Here is a 20,670-nt window from a genome sequence, read left to right on the forward strand (position 1 = left end):
CATATACGACTGTTTTCAAATTTTGTATCAAAACACATACAAAAAATATTGCACATTTTTAAATTCATATTTAAAAATCTAATCCTCTAATTTACATGAATTTAATGTTTTAAATTATCTAAATAGTAATGAAAAATTGCAAACTGTCTCGAAAGAGACATTTAATATAAATATATATTGTATTTGTACAAAATTACTTATGTAACTAAGCTTTCTAAAATGCGATTATGAAATTACATAAGAGAACAGAACAGAAATCACTGTTATTTCTATATTATATAATTGTTTATAAATTACTTATAAATATATCGTAAAATTGATTCAAAAAGAGATGCAATGCAATGCGCAATAAACAAAATAAGAGGCATTAACACAATACAATTTCAATATAAATTAAAAGAAATAATATTGGCAGTATTTCGAACGGAATGATGAAATGAGCTTTAGCCTAATCAGCCTTATCATTTTCCTGAGGAGGATCCCAAGAGTGAAGTTGTTTCCGCCATAATTTCACCATACCGTCCCAGCCCCTTCTACTATATTTTATATATTTTGGTGGTGTTCTTGGATGTTCTCGCGTACGCATCTCCCTAAAACAAAATAGAGATTTTAACTACATATGCACACAATGTCTCTTCCATAAAGCTGTTCTACAATAGTGTAAATGTATTCATAAGTAGCTATAAAGTAATTGTAAGATGCAGCTGTATATTAATTTTCATTAATGCAAATTAACTTTAATATTAACCAGAGTGCTATATATTTTTTCTTATAGTAACATTATTTGGATGAAAATTCACCTATATAATAAAGAATTTTTTACACTTTTTTACTTTATAGGTTAAAAAATTGGAATAACAATTAACACAGCCCTTACAACTATATTTACAATATTGAAGTTAAATTTCACGACCCTTACTTGGGAATCAGCTGGATATATCTGTCATATCCAATAGTGTTTTTCCCATAATCAATCTCTTTTTGCCTACGTGCCAGCACGACTGGATCTGTCTCGTATTCTATATGCCTCTTGTCATTTTCCGAGGAATTTGTGGTTGTGCTGGAGTCACTGGAGTAGCGTCTGTTGCGAGAAATCTTGACATGCTCATGATCTGCACTGTCCTGCCTCGTTCTCTTGCGCAAAGTATACAAATCCTCTGGCTTGTTCCTCACATTGTTTTTATACTTAATGTTGTTCGGACCGCTTTCATGTTCCATCCGAATGTTGTCACACCGCACGCTTGAACTCCCATTGTCCTTGTCGTTCCCATGAACGTCTTCTGCATTCTCCACGTCATCGCACCAAGCATTGCCTTCCTTTTTCTTCGTGCTATTTCGCTCGGACTCATTGTTCATACACAGTACTTCGTCGAGCAGCTCGTCGTCGTCCTCCATAATCTCTAATTCTACTGACGACGCACGTGAAGATGAACCCATTTCAGCGAGGCGGCTAAAACTTCAGTCCGACGACCAACTATCTAAAAGCATAAAAATAATACATATGTACATGCATTGAAATTCTCGAACGTCGTGACCAGCGTGCGATCGGCGCATGTACGTACAATTTGCAGTTATCGTAACAAGTATAACCTACGCGGCCGCGGTTGGCTCGTTTTGCCTCGAGACGTGAGTACGCGAAACCCTTGTTTACACCGCACTCAATACAATACGAATACGCGCTCATCAGCCATACCCGACTCACTAACGCTCATACGCAGGCACGACAGCTACCCACAATTTGAAATCAACCTTCGCGAGTTCGAACGCGATTTAACTTTTGCTCCTCATTTCACCATCATTCACCCTGCGCGCCTTTTCGATCGTGTCGCGATTCGTGATTTTTTCGCGCGCGCGCTCAGTGTGAAAATCCCTTCAGATGTCGTGATACACGCATGCGTAACGTGCGTAATTGAGCCACGTGACGTCTGTCTTCTCGCCGGCCTATCGCCTATGACCTATGGTTCTTGGCCACATACGTGCTGATTGAGCCTGATTCGTGTTTCGACGTGTTTCGGTTTGTTAGTTATACGATCGGTGTTGCTTTGCTGATAAAATTAATTAAACAGAAATTATTTGTTGTTACCTGAAGCAATTAATTGCGCTGAATAGAAGTAGAGTTATAATAGTCGAGCCCATGGACCAATACAGACGTAGATTGATGTTATTGATGCTCTGGTATTTGTTAAGAAAGAGAAGACGTACGTAAAAAGGAATCGCATTAAAAAAAAACGTAGATCGAGAGAGTAAAACACCAGCTTTCCTTCATCCCATAAAACTGTAGTACTTAAGAGTATTATGCGTGATATTTAAAAAAAAGTTTCAAAAATTTAATTCCTGTTTAACGTGCACGCCTTCACGTGTCGATTTTTCAGCGATTTTGTTAATACATTGAAATATTTTATAATTTTTTGATTTCAATTAAATGCGCGTGCAAATAAAGTATAGGAGCCGTATCTATTTCGGCATTTAGATGCATTGTGCATAGCAGATATAATTTAAAAGACTATATTGATATTTAAGAGTTTAATAAACAAAATGTTTTGCTATTCTGAACTTATTCGTAATAAGATTTAATTATATATTTAACCTAAAATGTCTTTTTGAAATATAACCGCCACCACTATTTGTAAGGGTTAGGTTAGGTTAGGTTAGCACGCTGGTTGAGCAATTAGCATGCGCCGATTGATACTATACATATATAAACTAGTCTGCATTTAAAATTTCTCCTATGTATAGGTTCTTTTGAATATTCATCATCCGAAGAAGACACGGAGGAAGAAGAAACTGAGGCAGAAGTAACAGAAGAAGAATCTGAAGAAATAACAGAAGAAGAATCTGATGAAATAACAGAAAAAGAATTTGAAGAAATAACAGAAGAAGAAACTGAAGTAACAGAAGAAGATAAATTAGAAGAACAGCCAAAATTAAAAGGTGAAGAAGAGCAAACAAATTCGAGAGACAAGAAAGAAATGTACAGAATTGAGCGGCGAGGAAGAAAACGAGCAAGATTAGGAGGTGAGGAAGAAGAAAATTAGGAGACGAGAAGTGAAAGATAAGAATAAGCAAAACTAGGAGCAAAGAGGCGAGAAGAAAAAAAGAATGTCGAATGTGATTGTGTTGAGTGATTCGGACGAGCCTGCGTCACCTATTGCTGACGAATATAATAAAATTGAATCGGAGATTGACGGCAAGCATTATTTGGACGTTGCGAGTGACTTTGATTTCCCAGATGTGCCATTCTGCTGTGAGGCTGTGGAAAACTCAACGCAAAGCAATAGTGTTCCTGATTCAAACGCTGACAATGTCTATAAACGCGTCGAGGGATTATCTTCCGACTCGGAACAGATCGAAATTGTCGAAAAGAGCTCGCGAAAGGCGACAGCTTCCAAGAAGAACAAGGCAACGTTGAGGGAGGAACGATTAAGACGTCAGCAAGCTCTGTCGAGGGAAAAGGCTTTGAAAGCAATCGAGAAGAAGACATCAAAAGATATGAAACCTGGCGAGTGTATTAAGTTCATGGAAGTCAATCTTGACCGAGGTATCGACACGATCGTTTCTCGACGAGAAATTGAAAGCACATTGCAAAATGCTGATATTAAGTTTAACGTGACCACCGAGTTGATTCCTAATAGCATTATGTGGCGCAGGAACGTCGAGGAGGACTATGTCGACGGAAATAATGAAATACGTACGAGGAGAGATGTACAGACGGAGAAATACGCGATTGTGATTTGGAGCACTCATGAGGCAGTGAGACATGTAGCGGACGGCACTTTCTGTGTATCCGTCACAAACAGTAAAGACTTAATACCGGGTTACAATATGACTCTGATCATCTACGGCATGGAGGAATATTTCGCGTGTCAGAAGAAACAGAAATCTAATCGGAATTACAACAATAAAGTATCTAGGTGTAACGGCAAGGATGGTAATCGATTTGACATGCTACCGACCATATCGAGACAACAATTGGAGATGTGTCTGACAGAGATTCAGATAATAGCCAAATGCAGCTGCAAATTAATCGAAAACATCCAGGATTTAGCTATGACGGTGTGTCAGTATACAAAGTCCATCTCGGAAATACCATACAAGTTGCAGAAGAGAGGGAACCAGGAGGGTAAATTCGACTGGTACGTCATGGGGGACAATAAGAACACCGTACGCGTGGACAAGGATGGTAATGGGTTGAAGAGACTGTGGCAGCAGCAGCTATGCCAGTTTAACTTGAGTAGCTTGGAAACTTCGGAGGCAATATGTATGGTCTATCCTAGTCCAATGCAACTTGTCAAGGTATTGTCATAAACATTGCCGTGTGTCACATTGTTGGAACATTTCTGCTTTATTTATTAAATAGTAAATTAAATACAATACTCTTATGTCTTAGGCTTATAGAAACTGCACACCTGATGAAGGCATGAATCTATTAAAAGATATATCAGTAAGTTTCTTAACTTTATTTCTTTTTATTAAAAAATTAAGATGTACAGCAACAAATGGACAGTACGAATTTAAATAAAATTAAACATTTATAATTAGAAAACGACCTTAAATATGCAATTATTCTTTATTTTTATTTTATTTAAAATCCTTAAAGTTTTTTCTCTCACCTGTTGTCAAATACCTGTATAAATTTATATACCTGTATAAATTATTGGTATCTTAATTGTTTTTAATACATATGGTCTAACTTACTCAATTACATATATGCACATTATATAATTACATTTTATATAACAAGACATTTAATACAAAACATATTACTAATCTTACAATAAAATTATTGATGTAATAAAATGAAAAAATTGTATCATTTTACAGATAAGGAGAGCAGCTGGACCTCTCACAACTGCACGTAAAATTGGCCCTGAATTAAGTAAAAAAGTTTATGTAATGTTTACATCGCAAAACGGGGATGCTTTATTAGGGACTGAGGTATAAATAACTGCAAACTTTATATGTAATTTCGTCAATTTCGTTTATTCTTCACGTTCAGTTTATAATACAAACGTGTATGTAATAAGTGTATAATCCTAGCGCTCATTTGCTTTGAGATATATACTTTAAATGTTTCATCGGTAGATTAAAACTATTTTTTAATAATACTTTTGTCTCTCCTAAAAAAATTAACGTTTTAAGTAGATTTAGAATGTTTTATTTTTGTAACAATTAGATAAGATAATTAATACGATACATTTTTGCAATTTATTTTTTCTTAAACAGATATTTCTATTATATAAACATTTGTTACAAAAAAAGACATTCTAAACAAATGTAATTTTCAAAATAATACACATTCTTTTCTTTAGTATTATTTATTTTTTCCTGTTCTTTGGTCAATTTCATTATAGTAACGAGCGTCCTCGATATATAAAAAAATTTTACACTATCAGACTTTAAATAATTAAACAATAATTATAATATTTTATTTTATCGTTTGTGTTTTATCATATATGTAATATGTAGAACTTTAAAATAAATTGTATTGTGATTTCATTGTAATAACAAAATATGTATAAATAACTACTATTAAAGCTTAAAACTAATACAATGTGTGATATATATTATAATATTATAATGTATATAGTAATTATAATATATATATTATTTAATATTAAATATAATATAAATACATTGTTTTATATATATAGATTAATATCGATATTTTGAAATAATCAACAATAACAACACTTTGTAGGTATCTTCTCGCGTATTGCACAAAGTTATGTTAGATTTCATAATGCAATGTGTTCTACGTTTGCATTTCACTAACATTGCCGAAAACAGATTGTTCAGAATCACATTCTATTTCGTCCAATTTAGTCTCGTTGAAAATATCACAGTCGTCGTCGAGAGCTGCGGATGATGTCTCGTCAATTGCAAGTGGGGGTACATATTTGCGTTCGATGATATTCGTTTTAATGGCGTCCTCAATTTCGAGGATATTATCTATACGATGATCGTAATTCGTTGATGTTGTAGCAGGTTGCGCTTGTACGAATCTATGTTCGTTTTTCTCGAAAGTTAGAATTTTAGGTGCATTGATATCCTCCACTTTCTTCGTCGTAATTGTCTGCTCGTTTTTCTCATTCTGCTGTGCGGGTTGCGAATTCCTTTTTGCCAATATAATCTTGGTGTACTTCACGGTGGGTTGTACCAGTCGATTTTCCAACGGCATTCCGATTCTGTTCTTTGAGACATTGGTGTTCTGTCGTGACTGCAGTATCAACTGATTCAAGTTTTGCACAGGCATATTGGGACATATAACTGCCTGCGTGGGAGTCGCCCCAAGTTTACTCGGTAACTTGTCTTGCTTGTTGCTAATTAAGACTACCTTGGTGGTGTTGTTCAATTTTGGTCTATCTTGAGATTCCTTGGTCAATGTCGTTTGCGTTACTACCGGCATCTTATTCATGCTGCTCAGATTGTCATCGTCCTTGGCAAATATTATCGGTATATCAAGTATATTACCCAGATCGTCGTCTATATCATTTGCGATGTTTTTCTTCTGGACGTTTTGAGGCTTTCCCTTTTGAAGTCTCTGCAAGTTGTTGGTGTTAACCGTGATCTTCGGCATCGTCTTCATCGATTTTTGTGAGATTTTCAGCTTATTAGACAGCGGTAAGAAGCTGGAACTTTGACCGCTGAACGGGACTATCACCGACGAAGGCGTGCTTCTATTGTGAAGGGAATTCTCGACAATGACTATATTACCACACGACGTATTATGAGGGTTATCAGTGCTATTAGATATGGCTCCTTGTCGTGGTAAGTGCGTCGACTTGGATACATCCAATAAGTGAGCATCATTGCTCATTCCCATCTCTTCCGTTGCTATAAAATATATACGTATATTTGTTTCAGATCTTAAAAAAGTATATGCATAATATTATCACATATTATTATTAACATGCAATATCTCGAACACATTTCAATCACAAGCTACTGTATCAACACATCTGATATGTTATTTCTGTATGTGATTGTGAGAAACAAATTTTTAAATATTTCACATTCTTTGAACATTGTATACTTAATATTCAATGTTCTAAATATTTTTCTAATTTGCAGTTCTATGTATAATAATTTAATAATTACATCTGAAATAAGATTTTCTTCTAATGCAATGATTATCAAACATTAATGTCAATGAAAATGTAGATTAATAGGATTTACTGTATTTTAATGACACAGCAAAAAGTGTGTTAAATAATGTTCTTACCAAGTGCCATATACTTAGTGCAAAGATCTACTTTATAATACTTAATTAAGTGCTTATTGCTACCCAAAATATCTGCATGTAAGTAGAGGCATTAATTAAATATCCCAAAACCATTTGTTTCAAAATTATCGAGATTCGTTAATCGTTTACTCAAAATGGACAGGATTAAGGTTGGGAAGTAAACAAATTCGAATTATGTTACAAAAAAATATTTATTGAATACAAAATAAAATGCAATCTAGTGTATTTACAATATTGCTTTTTTAATACGTATTTAAGAATGCTTGACGGTCCTTATTGTCATGTTTATGGCTGTTAATATCATTTGTAGGAAACATAATGATACATATATGTCTAAATATATTCACTATGTACAGTTACATTGCCAATTGAGAGACAGATTGAAAATATCTTTTTAATTCCTTACATGTATTTGTGAATATTTTACGATAAAAAGCAATAAAAATCTTTTTAAATAATTTTCACTACTTTAACTACAAAGTTCATGAAAATATTTGTACAAAAGAGTAAGAGCAAAATAAAACAAGTTTAGTATCAAAGTAATAGTAAGCAGTACTAAAAGAAAGTATTATTTAGTTTCGCAGAGAAATTTTATAATAATAATAATTATAAGTCAAATTAATAATTATAAATTAAATACATAAATTTAAGATTCATTGTTTCATGATACATCTTTTATAGAAATATATACATTTTCCAAAAGTTTTTAAAAATATAATTACAGTTTTACATCTATTACAGTATATACAGAATATTATATTTTAAGAGAAAAAGGTTATTATTAACAAAATATAATTCATGTATGTATGTGTAGTTTCAAGTATACATATTTGTTTTTTTTATTTATATATTTATTATGATAAGTTTTATATATTGACTATTATGAATTTATGTATATTAAAATTTATGAAAGTTTATAATTACTATAAAAATATTAACAAAAGTAAAATAAATAGTAAAGTACACATGCAATTTAAATAATATTTTGAAATTTAGCCAGTAAAACTATTATTCAAACTTTGTATACTACGCATGTATTTGTTAGACTATTTTAAAAGAGCAATATAAAATAACAAAAAACTGAAAACTCTTTAGAATTTTTGTTTCTTTTGATACATTAGTTATCAAAATATATGTATACATATGTATATATCATGTGTGTGTGTGTATGTATAAACTTTTATACTAACTTTTTTACTAACACACATCAAGACAGAGGGGAATAAAAATATAAACTGATTTATATATGATATTTCATTTGTGTGCACACCGCACATATATGTATGTGTCTTATCGTAATCATTACTATAAAAATTTTAATGTTTGTTTATACTAAAATTAAATGATTCAATTATTTATGATTCGTAACATGAATTTGAGTTTTCATAATTAATATTACTATCAAAATGTCAATTATTCTCAGTTTATCAAAGTAATGTCTAATTTTGTGATATCCAATTTATAAAAACATAAGTGTTCCTAAGAAATTCTAAGTACACAAAGCCCAAATTGTAATATCTGGTTATTAAAGCCCCGTTCTACAATAGGTGTAATAAGTTTTTAATTTTTTACTCTAAGATCTGTAAAATTAATTTGTCTTTAAATTTTCTTAAAAATCAATTTATTACGAATTGATTAGCTGATTAGTTTGCTTAAAACTTAGAGATTGTAGCTTGAAGTAGCGTCAGAAACGCTTTTTATCGAAGAAAGTCACAATTTAGAACTTAGAACAAAAAAACTACTACATTTGGGCGATTAAATTACATATAGCCTATATGCATATTTATTTATGACTACGTTTCAGGTAAATTATTTAATTGATTAGATAATAGTAATCTACCTTTTGTAGAGGTCGATGCGGATGATGTTACGGTATTCACCGATGAATTAGTAGTCGTTAATAGAATGCTGGAAGCTGACGATGTACGGGTAGAAGATGCGCCACTCGCGAGCGCGATAGAACTCTTTCCGCTTTGCAAAAGATTCGATAACGTGGCACTTGTCACCGTAGGCTTACTACTTCCCGCTATTTAATTTAAAAAAAAGAACATAAGTAATATTTAAGAAGTTGCTCTTTCAATAACGTTATTTGTAAACTAAGTTTGCAGTTAATGAGCACAAATCAATATATTAATTATTTATTTTCAAGTAAGAGATATTTTAATCAAATCTATATAAAAATTAGATCTAAAAGATGTCAATTAATTTGTAATTCATTATTTTGAAATCTTATTATTTAATATTTTTCTTAATCATTTATTATGATTATTCAACGATTGATGCAGTGACCTTACATATTGATCTTACCTGTGGGAGTTGCATTAACCCTAATCTGATTTCCTGTGGTAAAAACGTTTACCAATTTCGCGTCTCCATTTTTGTCAGGCATACTATTTTGTTTATAATTGTTTGAGATTATATTCGAGTAAGACTTAGGAGGCGCTATTGTTTTCATTTTTGAAACATTCGGCAACGGCACATTTGAAATAACCTTCGGTTTAGCCGTCAAGGGTTTAGACGTGTTAGACGTTTTTGAGGAGGTAGTTGTAGATTGACTCACAGCAGTAGGTGCTAAACGTATAGGCCCTATTGGCGCCAGACTCGCTAATGTACCAATATTGAGTGTTATGCCATTTTCCGAATTAATGTTTGTCTGCAACAATATTTTATAATATACACAATAATTATTATTTGTAGAATATATCTTATTTTTTAAAATACACAAATATAATTTTATCGATTATTACAGTATAATATAGCATAGTATAATATAAGCATAGTATAATAAATGCATTATGTATAATTACCTGTCCAGGAGACTTAGAGTTCTTCTGGTCCGAGAATTGATTTCTCTGATTATTTGTAGGTCGCTTCCGTTTTACGGTAGAAGTATGATTCGTATGTTGTCCACCTACTTGCGCATTGGATTGGGTAGTGAACGTACCGATTTTGGGAGTCGAGCTCGTTGCCACATTCGTCCCGACCGATAGTGCGGAAGAAACAGGCGTGTTCGGCCGGGATTTCTTCACGGTTGGCGAGTTAGGTTCGCTTTCCACGGAACTGCTGGTCGAGTTTCGTCGTTTGTGAGAGTCTTTCTTATTTTTGTCACAATTTGTTGCGATTGTCGGTCGCAATGGTAACGGGTGAGGTTGCAACAGGATACTGCCGATAAAATCTCCAATTTCGTCCAACACGCATCTATCCACCATGCTCTGCGTGATACCTTCGAGTACCTTCTTGGATGTGGATATTCTGAGATAATCATCGGCCGTACCCACGACCACCAAACTTGTCTCGACCAGCATCTTCTCGCGAAGCTCCTCTAAGTCGTCCGGTCTAACGAGAGTGGCATTTTGCCCGATGATAAACATGACGGGACAGCGAATGTCCATTAACATATCGTCGGGTGTGCCTCGTTTTCCTTCAACCGTGGTGAAAGGAAATCCAATGCAGATAACAGCAATTATATGTTCCATCTGAGCCACCTATATCGGAAAGCCAAGTTTAAAAAAAATTGTTGACAATAGAAAGAAAAATAATGCAAAATACGTAAAAACAATTTTACCTGACAAGCAAGCGCTGCGCCAGCATTGAAACCCACAAGTATAATCGGCCTACCAGGGCAGTCACTTCTGACATCTTGTATCTTGGCTCTTGTTGCTTGAACCAATTGATCCATGCACACCATCATAGTCATTCGGTTGGCTGCCAGACCCATATGAATATGAACGGTAGCGACTGTGCCTAATGATCCCAACTGTGTGATCCACTTGTGCTGACGAGAGGAGACGGACGATGCGATGCTTGAAGGCACTACTATTAAAATCGGATTTCCAGGCAATTTTTTCTGTAATTTTATTAATTCTTGCTTTACATTATTAGATCAAGATAATATGCATAAATATTAATATACTCGAATAAAAAAAAGTTACAATAGTTAAAAAATAGACAATTTAGACCTTTTTTAAATCAAAAAGTATATAATTAAATTATATTTACAGGTCTATTTCCGCTCAAATTTTGTGCGACCGGATCCCAAGATCGTTTTAAGAGTGATCCAAGCGTCTCCCACGTTATGGAACCTCCCTTAGCATTGATATTAGGTTGCACAGCAATCATCTTATCGATTAATTGAGGAATCTTTAGTCTCAAGGTTTGTAGAATATCCAGGTAGATGGCTAAATATTCCTGGGGCAGATGTTCAAATAGTAAATTGTGCAACCATTGAGCCAGTCTCCAGTCCCAACCAGTTGAGGCTAACGTTTCCCGAAATCTCCTCGCTGCAATATCCACCGATGTTCTTCGAAAGATTGGCTCCATTGTGTTTTTAGCTTTGGCTAATCTTGCGAGCCTCTCCGAGCTCAATATCCGTGTCACTTTGGTAAATATTCGATTCTGGATTGGAGACCATAAAGTTTTCTCTATTTTCTCCTCCCAATCTTCCTCCTCTTCCTCAGGTCGCGCAAAACTTGCTAAACGTTCAAACTCGTCCATCATGTATCGAGCTCTAGATAAATCAAATGGCAATGGCAACGATTCATTGCTAATATTTTCCACATCAATTTCTTCATCCTTCCTATGCTTATCACTAGAATATAAAAAATAAGGTACTTAGTAGAACATTTGTTACATCAATTTTGTATCTTCACATTTAAATAAAAATCAGATTAGTAACATGGATATTATAATTAAGTTATAATATATTTTTTTTAACTAAATTAAGCTAAAGTTAGGAATTAACTTATTTAAAATTAGTTAAATTTAAAAATGCTGCATAGTATTAACTTTTTAATTTTATTACTTAATTTTTAACTTTTTATTAAACTTATACAACTACACTCTAGTCAGACATTAATTCATAAAATAATCTTATAAGATATCTTACCTCCCAGTGCTTTTTGAGAAAAATAATTTTTTTGTAGGCTTTACATAAATGTTCTCTGGTTTCCAATTCCAAGGTCGGGCATAACAATGATCTTTATATATTACATCAACTTCCATCTCATAATTTCCAGCTAGTTGATGTAGGTATATAGTTAGTTTGTTTGAAATGTCATCAAGTGCTTCAGCAGTTGGACTTGGCAGTCCAGAACTGCTTACAGAGGTGGATGGTGCCAGAGGCGCCGAAGTTAGCATTATATTACCTTTTTTCTAAAACTAAATCAGCTAATATTAAATATAAGTGTTCATGCACTTGATATTTCCAAAGTGCCTTTTAAGTATCGCATTGTATAATACTATGATAAGATTATTATATAAAACACCTTAATTCTTTTTTTTTCTCCTTTTTGGTAGAATTGATTCTGAAACAGATATTATTCAATTATATCTCATTTCATATGTTGAAAGTTAATTAAATGCATAAGTTTACTATTATTACACATCGCATATAATATTACGATATTTAATCTTTTGAGAATTAAATAATTTAAGATAAATCTTCCAGAAACTAACCTATACTCTTCTTTTTTCACATCGGATAACAAATGTTGCTCATTAAATCACTACCACTCTCATCTCGTAGTACTGCATTCATTAGAATTGAAACGATACTATTTATTTCGCTTCTATATATCGTTCCCGAAGATGCTGAATGTCGCAATGACAAACGTCCGTTGTCATTCAATCACGCGTGACACGAGGACGAAGATAATAACAATAATATTTACAACTAATTATGGTAATATGTACATACACAAGGTATAGCATAAGCTTATACAAGGTTGAGAGACGATAGTTGGAGTGAGTGGACAATATAAACGACTTTGTAGACGACACAATCTTTCTTAGCCCTAGTTTTTGGTTTTAACCAGTTTTAACCCTTTCACCTTTTCAGGCACTTTTGTGATCCTCAAACGCGATACGCCCTCTGTGGATCTCGGAAATTATGCATATAAACTACGTAGCCAATGTGCATAGGCGAGCGGATAACTCATATATGTGCACAATTCTGGTTGCGTTCCGTGCTATGTGCATAAGAAAGGAATGAGAAATAGATCGAATAATAGGAAAGAGCGAAATGTCAATAAGATCGAATAAAACAGTAATAAGAATGAGATGAGAATAACAGCTTCTCTTTGCTGTTACTCTCGTTTCTATTACTGATGTTTCACTCGTAATTATACCTTTAATTTCCCTTACTTACATAAATGACTGATCTATTGCAAACTATTTCTATGACAAAAATTAAATTAAATACAAAAATCACTGCGATTTTTAAGTTTGTAGTTCGATCTTTAACTTATTTCAGACTTCTTATAAAAACTTTTTTTTAAATTAATCTAAATTGTTAAATTTGAAATTTTTTACTCCTATACAATACTATAGCTATTATGCAAGGTCTACAATGTCAGCAGGAGTAATGGAGTAAGGAGTAAGAGTAACAATTGGAGAGACCAATTAAGGTTACATTCCAAAACGTCTTTTCCGAGGAAAATTTTACTTTATAGGATACGTTACGTGTACTATATATTTCGAGTAAAATTTTCCTCAGAAAGGACGTTTTTGAATGTAGCCTAAAAACCGGGAGTAAACAAAATAGGCAAATCTCATTTCATACTTCTTAGTTCTTTACTCCTACTCCATTACTCCTGCTAAGCTGGCGTAAGGACGTATGCGAAATAAATTATTTTCATTTCGTCTTGCTCCTACTGTGTACTATGTGAGAAGAATAAGAAAAGTAAAATTTTAATAGAGATCCTTTTTAGGTATCCGCGAAATCTGGCTTTACATCATAGAATTATTTTCATCTTTCATTGTTTTCGTATGAGCCAAATGCTTAGTTCACATTTAATTAAAGCTGGATAAATTAATTTTCCATTACACACAGAAATTTTGTGACAGGTTTGGAAGATTACATGATTTAGCTGTTACCACATGAAGAAATCATTGATGATTTTTGTTTCGTTTCCACGAAATGCATCTTCCAAGTTGGCAAAAACGAAAGTATTTCCTTATTTTATGCAATTTTACTACTAAATAAAATTTAATTATAATGACAATACTGAAGATTTATTTAAATAATTTTGTAAAAAATTACACTATAGTGAAATAAATAAAAAATATACATATAATCAAATAAACATATTTATATAAAACGTTTAGTTTAAATATTTATTTTCTTTTTTTACTTACTACTTAAATAGTATTAATAGAAATAAATTTTCATATATACATATTTATAATAAATACAATTTTGTTAAAAATGCATCCCTTAATAATCAGCGGCATTACTGGCCAAATAATCGCGACGTCCAATATTGGACGCCTGTTTATTCTGCACAGCTTCCAATTTCGGACACTCTGTGATTCTGTGTCCGAGTCCACCACAGTAACTGCAGCCGCGTTCGTCTGCGATAAAACAAAAAAAAATTAATTTATAATTAATCAAACGCGGGCATAAATTCGTAATAAGAAATAAAACCTGGAAAAAAAAATATAAGTCATCTTACCTCCCAAATTAAGATATTTTTCATTTTCCGAACAAAGTTCTAGCAAGAACGGTGGCACCTTTTGCTTTGCTTCCATTAGCAGATGTTTAAGATCGAGCAGTACTGATTCATCATTCGCTTTATTAATAAAAGTCGTCGCTATACCAGTACGTCCAGAACGACCAGTTCGTCCTATCCTGTGCACTAAAAATTACAAAAATACATTAAACATTTATCTCACGATTCCTTCTCAAAATCATTTTTCATGATATGTTACCGTAATTTTCTACGTCATCTGGCATGTCATAATTAATAACGTGTTGTACGTCGGCAAAATCGAGACCTTTCGAAGCAACATCTGTAGCAACAAGCACATCTTTTCGACCCGCGCGAAACGCTTCCACCGAACGTGATCTTTCCTCTTGATCTGAAAACATAATGAAATGAACAAATATTTACTATTTAATTATTTAATTCATTTTACTATCTTAATTCACACATAACAGGGCTAACGCGATAATCAGTGCCTGCAATAATTTTATACTGTACTAAAATTAAATAAAATAGAATTTATCAAAAATACCTATTCCTCCATGTATTGCAACAGCCTCCACTCCTTTTATAAGCAGATACTCGTGAATAGCATCTACATCGCGCTTTTTTTCTGCGAATATTAAGACTGGTGGTGCAGTCTTTTGAAGACATTCCAGAAGATAAACGATCTTAGCCTCTTGCTTAACATACTCTACTTCCTGTATTACATTCATTGATGCGGCTCCGGCTCGGCCAACGTTTATCGTTATAGGTTTCACCAGTGCTGAACGCGCAAAGTTTTGAATTCTTTTCGGCATAGTAGCAGAGAATAGAAGCGTCTGCCTCTGACCCTATAGTAAATAATTTTTTTTTTTTTAAATAAATTTTCAATCTTTCCGCGTTACATAAAAAACATAAAAAATGTAAAATAATATTTACTCTGAAAAATGAGAATATTGTTCGCACATCTTCCTCGAATCCCATATCTATCATGCGATCTGCCTCGTCCATGCAAAGATAACGACATACACTTAAAGTGACCATCTTTTTATGTAGCATGTCCATTAATCGTCCCGGAGTTGCTACCATTATATGTACTCCTCTACAAATAGCAAAAAAAGTTTGTGTGATATATTAAAGATAAAAATACAATATCAAAAATATAATTAACAATAATAGATACTAACTTGTTGATTATAGCTAACGACTCCGAAACAGACACACCTCCGATCGCCAAGCAACAGCGTATTTCCGGGCACTCCGTTTGTCTTAAGCTATTAGTGTAGTGTCGAATTATGTCGTAGGTTTGCTTAGCCAATTCTCTTGAGGGACATATTATCAAACCTACAGATCATAAAATTATTATTGATGTATATTTATTAATTAAATACTACTTTATCTATTTGTATTATAAATGTTTACCATAAGGCCCCTCCTTTTTAATGAATGGCATATCGATTTCTTGTTCCAGACAAAATTCAATGATAGGTAAAACAAACACCAACGTTTTACCACTACCGGTAGAAGCTATACCAATCATATCGCGCCCAGATAATCTACAAATATTTAACGTTTGTACCATTTGCTTAATGTATTATGTATTTAATTAACGCAACAATATCACTGTAATTGAAAACTCACACTGTGGGTATTCCTTGGACTTGAATTGGAGTTGGCTTGGTGATACCCTTCTGTTCCAGTCCATACAAGATCGCTTTGTGAAATTTCATTTCCTTGAAGGTTTTTAAGGGTGGTGGTACTTCGTCACCCTCCACAAGTATCCTGAGCTTCCTACGTACTCTCTCATGACGCACCTCGCCGAGATTGAGTATCACTCTTGGTGGTTGCCAATTAGTTTTGATAGGATCTTTGTATTGAATACCTTTGGCTAATTCAGCGACGCCCATCAAAGCTTTATTCTCAGCCACGCTTTCCAGAATTTTTTCTTCCTCCTTCAACTGTTTCTCCATAGCACTTTCCTTTTTAGCTGTTGCAAATAAATTTCATAAATTAGTCTTAATTAAACTGTAATTGCTTCTTTGTTAACATACTTGTTAAAACTCTGCTCATAAAGATTTTATACCTTCAGCTAATTTCTTCAATTCGGTGTGTTGATCGAGAAGAGAAATATTAGATTTCCTCCCCCAAACTTGTCCGTCATCATTATCAGCATCATCTTTTTCATTCTCACTACTGCTCTTGCCAATGCCATTGTTAGTTTCCTCCTTTAACTGTCCAATCTTACCCAGTTTTGTGAGCAATTGCCTTTTACGATGCTTGGCAGGTACATATGGTTCATAATCGTCATCCGTATCCAAAGGACTGTCTTCTTCCTCTTCCCTTCTGTATCTCTGCATTGAAAACAATTTAATACAAAAAATGTACCTTGCATTCAAAAATATTTAAAGATTTAAAGGCGACTTAATTACATTGTAAAATTCATTTATTATAAAATAGAATCTGTAATAAAATGTCTCTGGAGTAACTAACCTTTATTGGAGGTTGTTCGTTGTTACTTTGATTATCCTGGCTCATTGTGGAAATGTTCGTGATTGTATAATGAAAATATTCAGAAAAAGCTATATCGCAATATACTGAACCATTGATTATTTGTTTCGTTATTATTCTGGCTAATTAAAGTATTTTACACGCTCCATGCAACTTCAACCAAACACAAAAGTTGTATACAGTTGTGTACATCAATGTACATACATACACAGGTACAGCGTACAGCCGGTACAGCAGCCACAGTCGTCGTACAGAGAAAAAGCTGAGAAATTCTGAAAAATGAACAGTCCTGGCGCTCGCTATAGAAAGAGAGATATTACATATGAGGCCTATATTTGTCTCTTTTCTAGCCTTTCATTGGTTGTTTTGTCCTCTTTATGTCACGCGGAAGGGAATCAAAATAACCAATGAGATGATAGAAAAGAGACAAACATGGGCCTTATACGTAGTATTTCTCTTTCTAAAGCGAGTGCTCGTCTTGTTTATTGCGATGTCCAGTCCATTCTTTATGTCGATACTAAAACCGTGGTTGTCTCTAGTGAAAATATAAAATATAATCTTTATTTCAGAGTGGTCGTTTTGTCTTTTCTCTCACTCTCTGAATACAGAGGATAATTCCCAAGTCGAGATTATTATCGATAGCGCTTTCGACTTTTCATGTATCGACGTTTCATAGCCGTGACAGACCGTGAGTCCGTGAGTGTGTGCTATATTGAGATTATTGAGAACTGTACGTATTTCGATCGGTGTCGACGCGGGCCGACACGGTTTGTTACACGATGAATTTATTTCTACCGTTGACGATTTTTATACTTCCTTTATACGGGCATAAACGCCGGCGCGATCTACCTACCATTTAAATGCGCGACGTACTGAGATGACTAACATACGCGGACTCCGATTCTCGTTAGGGTTCTGGTTTGACATTTTGCTGCGGGTGTTTCTGGCAGTATTATTCGTGTAAGTTTCATTCATGATGGGCGTTCAAGCTAAACAATCGATATGTTACAATTAGCGATGTGTCATTAAACTTGTTGTCCATATGTCAATCTTAATTAGTACTAATATTGATATTAATAATAATTAACAGTGGTGTTAGAATTTTTCTTCATATATTTTTATTCTAAATCCTCATTTTTGTTCTTTTATCGATAACTTATAATATTAATATAATTTTTGTAATAGCAGTAGTTTTTCTGGAAGATATATAATAAATTGTATATTCATTTTTAATATTGATCATTATTGTGAGAGATAATCATCCATCTTTTCTGATTAATATTAATACTAATTGGTATTAAAAGATTTACCTATATTATATTTTTATAAATGTTTTATGGTTCTTTTATTTATGTTGATATATTTTTAACAAAGAAATAATAAGTTTTTTAATAACAAATCATTTTTTTTATAGAAAAAGAATGTAAATTATACTTAATATGAAGAATATAAATTATTAATGCTGTTTATTATTGTGTTTTAAGAGCATATTAGTCTTTTTTATAAAAAATGCAAATTAAGTGAAATGCTGAGTGTCATTATTTTTAGGGAGCTAGAAAAAGTAGAACCATTTACGAGAAAGATTCACGAAGATGAGCTATGGTTGTATAGAAATCCAAGAACGGAATCTTTTGTCCCAACTACAGTATTATGGGTAGATATATATGTATTTAACAATTAGAGAGTAACCATAAAATGAGTAGAAATTTTAACAAGTAGAGTGTCATTTCTTATAAATAATAAATATTGAGTGAAAATATATTACACATAAAACTTTTTTTCAGCCCCTTGTATTTATGATGCCGATCGTCGTTATTTGCTTTTTTTTCTTAATGCACAAAGATAAAATCGATCTTCAACAGTCAGTATTGTCTATTACATTAGCCCTAGGAATTAATGGTCTCATTACAGACATTTTAAAACTTATAGTAGGTATGTAAAAAGTTTAAATACAACAAGCTTGTGTTAAATTAAAATAGGCAGTTTTAATAGCACACAATGAAGATATTTTTTTATCGTTCATTTTTGTTATATTTTCAGGTCGTCCAAGGCCAGATTTCTTCTGGCGGTGTTTTCCAGATGGACAAATGAATCCAGGATTTAAATGTACTGGAGATCCGATTGTCGTTAGAGATGGAAAGAAGTCATTCCCAAGCGGACATTCCTCGTGTATGTTTGTTCTGTTAAACAATATTAACAAATATAGATGTTTCTCATACATGGATATAAACATAACTCTATAATTTTTTCTATGTATACAAAGATCATTTGTATCCATGTAGATTAAGTTCAGTCTTGATTCTTACTTTCTGTATTTTCTTAGTTGTAAGAATAAAATTTACATTGGTGCAAATAAGCTTAAAAGTATATTATGTATGAAATATATAGAGATGAGATATCAGCTGCTGTTTGTGTATAAAAAGTATATATATTTACAGAAGTAATTTTCATTTTAGTTGCGTTCGCCAGTTTCGGCTTCATCGCCTTGTATTTAGCCGGAAAGTTACACACATTCAGCTTAGCGGGAAAAGGACAATCGTGGAAACTGTGCACGTTCCTTTTGCCGCTTTGTGTCGCTCTTACTATCGCGTTAAGCAGAACGTGCGACTATCACCATCACTGGCAAGGTAAAATCTGCATTTGAAATCTTGTCAAAAAAATAATACACTCTTATTTTGTACAATTTTATACATTACAATCCGATACGAAATTTGTTTCAGACGTGGTAATAGGTTCGGTAATAGGCTACTGCTTAACATATATCTGCTATAGACATTATTATCCTCCATTAGATTCGCCATATTGCGACAAACCATACGTTGCGCTTACGTTACAAGTTCAGTCAAACACAGTTAAATCTAACAAGGACGAACAAATTAAGTGGATATAAAGAAATCAAAATTATTATTCGTTTCGTAAATAATATTTTAAACTTTAATTAAAATTTTTGAGAATTGTATATTTTGTGTACCTATATATATATACATATATATGTATATATATCTCCCTGAAAGAAAAAATAAATGTACGTCTATACAGAAACAAATTCGGATATGTTAAAACTTATATATGTATATTACAGATCTGTTCATTTTTAGTTGAATTATATATTTAGCCCTTTTCCTCTTCCTGTTTATTGACACTAAAGTGAATGCAGTATGATTCTTAGGATTTATTATAAAATTAATTATAGAATTAAGCGGTAATAATGTGAAATCAGTATTTTTATTCATTGTCTTTAAGTCTGAAAGAAATGGAGAAAACATAAAAGTATATATTCTATATATTTATGTTTAATATACAAAATTATACATGATATAGAACTTTAATATTCAATATTTATTTTTTGCATAATTTTATTCTACTCTCTTATTTTATTTCGAGGAAATTTTTTGATATATTGTAGCGTTTAAATTTTTTCTCTACTATATATTTAAAAAAATTTGCTTTTTGTAA

The 20,670-nt window shown here is 32.8% G+C and overlaps 5 protein-coding genes across 7 annotated transcripts; 2 read left to right on the forward strand and 3 right to left on the reverse strand.

Annotated features, from left to right (window-relative positions):
* Positions 1-156: 156 nt before the first annotated feature.
* Positions 157-1,833, reverse strand: LOC105828383 (histone RNA hairpin-binding protein). 2 transcript variants are annotated; one of them, XM_012666682.3, is made up of 3 exons: positions 1,563-1,833; positions 920-1,474; positions 157-590 (listed from the first exon to the last, which is right to left on the reverse strand). In XM_012666682.3, the coding sequence occupies exons 2-3, from the start codon at positions 1,435-1,437 to the stop codon at positions 449-451; spliced, it is 660 nt and encodes a 219-aa protein (XP_012522136.1). In that variant the 5' UTR covers positions 1,438-1,474; positions 1,563-1,833; the 3' UTR covers positions 157-448. The 2 variants fall into 2 exon arrangements, with proteins under 2 accessions (XP_012522136.1, XP_012522135.1); XM_012666681.3 differs by having other exon boundaries at positions 920-1,478; positions 1,563-1,832.
* Positions 1,834-2,020: 187 nt separating this feature from the next.
* LOC105828393 (crossover junction endonuclease EME1) lies at positions 2,021-5,108 on the forward strand. Of its 2 annotated transcripts, XM_028192124.2 has the most exons (4): positions 2,021-2,198; positions 2,737-4,293; positions 4,388-4,441; positions 4,822-5,108. In XM_028192124.2, the coding sequence occupies exons 2-4, from the start codon at positions 3,100-3,102 to the stop codon at positions 4,939-4,941; spliced, it is 1,368 nt and encodes a 455-aa protein (XP_028047925.1). In that variant the 5' UTR covers positions 2,021-2,198; positions 2,737-3,099; the 3' UTR covers positions 4,942-5,108. The 2 variants fall into 2 exon arrangements, with proteins under 2 accessions (XP_028047925.1, XP_012522155.1); XM_012666701.3 differs by lacking the exon at positions 2,021-2,198 and having other exon boundaries at positions 2,654-4,293.
* Positions 5,109-5,299: 191 nt separating this feature from the next.
* Positions 5,300-14,283, reverse strand: LOC105828390 (KAT8 regulatory NSL complex subunit 3). The gene is made up of 8 exons (XM_012666698.3): positions 12,698-14,283; positions 12,129-12,546; positions 11,243-11,831; positions 10,809-11,090; positions 10,051-10,728; positions 9,551-9,896; positions 9,084-9,269; positions 5,300-6,834 (listed from the first exon to the last, which is right to left on the reverse strand). The coding sequence occupies exons 2-8, from the start codon at positions 12,377-12,379 to the stop codon at positions 5,753-5,755; spliced, it is 3,414 nt and encodes a 1,137-aa protein (XP_012522152.1). The 5' UTR covers positions 12,380-12,546; positions 12,698-14,283; the 3' UTR covers positions 5,300-5,752.
* Positions 14,284-14,342: 59 nt separating this feature from the next.
* LOC105828391 (ATP-dependent RNA helicase abstrakt) lies at positions 14,343-17,412 on the reverse strand. The gene is made up of 10 exons (XM_012666699.3): positions 17,197-17,412; positions 16,790-17,057; positions 16,348-16,693; positions 16,129-16,262; positions 15,894-16,050; positions 15,646-15,808; positions 15,257-15,557; positions 14,951-15,100; positions 14,695-14,877; positions 14,343-14,593 (listed from the first exon to the last, which is right to left on the reverse strand). Exons 1-10 carry the CDS (start codon positions 17,239-17,241, stop codon positions 14,457-14,459), a joined length of 1,884 nt encoding a protein of 627 aa, XP_012522153.1. The 5' UTR covers positions 17,242-17,412; the 3' UTR covers positions 14,343-14,456.
* A 679-nt stretch (positions 17,413-18,091) lies between these two features.
* LOC105828392 (phospholipid phosphatase 5) lies at positions 18,092-20,280 on the forward strand. The gene is made up of 6 exons (XM_012666700.2): positions 18,092-18,174; positions 18,763-18,868; positions 18,999-19,146; positions 19,255-19,383; positions 19,671-19,841; positions 19,935-20,280. Exons 1-6 carry the CDS (start codon positions 18,092-18,094, stop codon positions 20,102-20,104), a joined length of 807 nt encoding a protein of 268 aa, XP_012522154.1. The 3' UTR covers positions 20,105-20,280.
* Positions 20,281-20,670: the final 390 nt, after the last annotated feature.

The sequence above is a fragment of the Monomorium pharaonis genome, chromosome 1, assembly GCF_013373865.1.
Source record: "Monomorium pharaonis isolate MP-MQ-018 chromosome 1, ASM1337386v2, whole genome shotgun sequence".
In the NCBI taxonomy this organism is placed as follows: domain Eukaryota; kingdom Metazoa; phylum Arthropoda; class Insecta; order Hymenoptera; family Formicidae; genus Monomorium; species Monomorium pharaonis.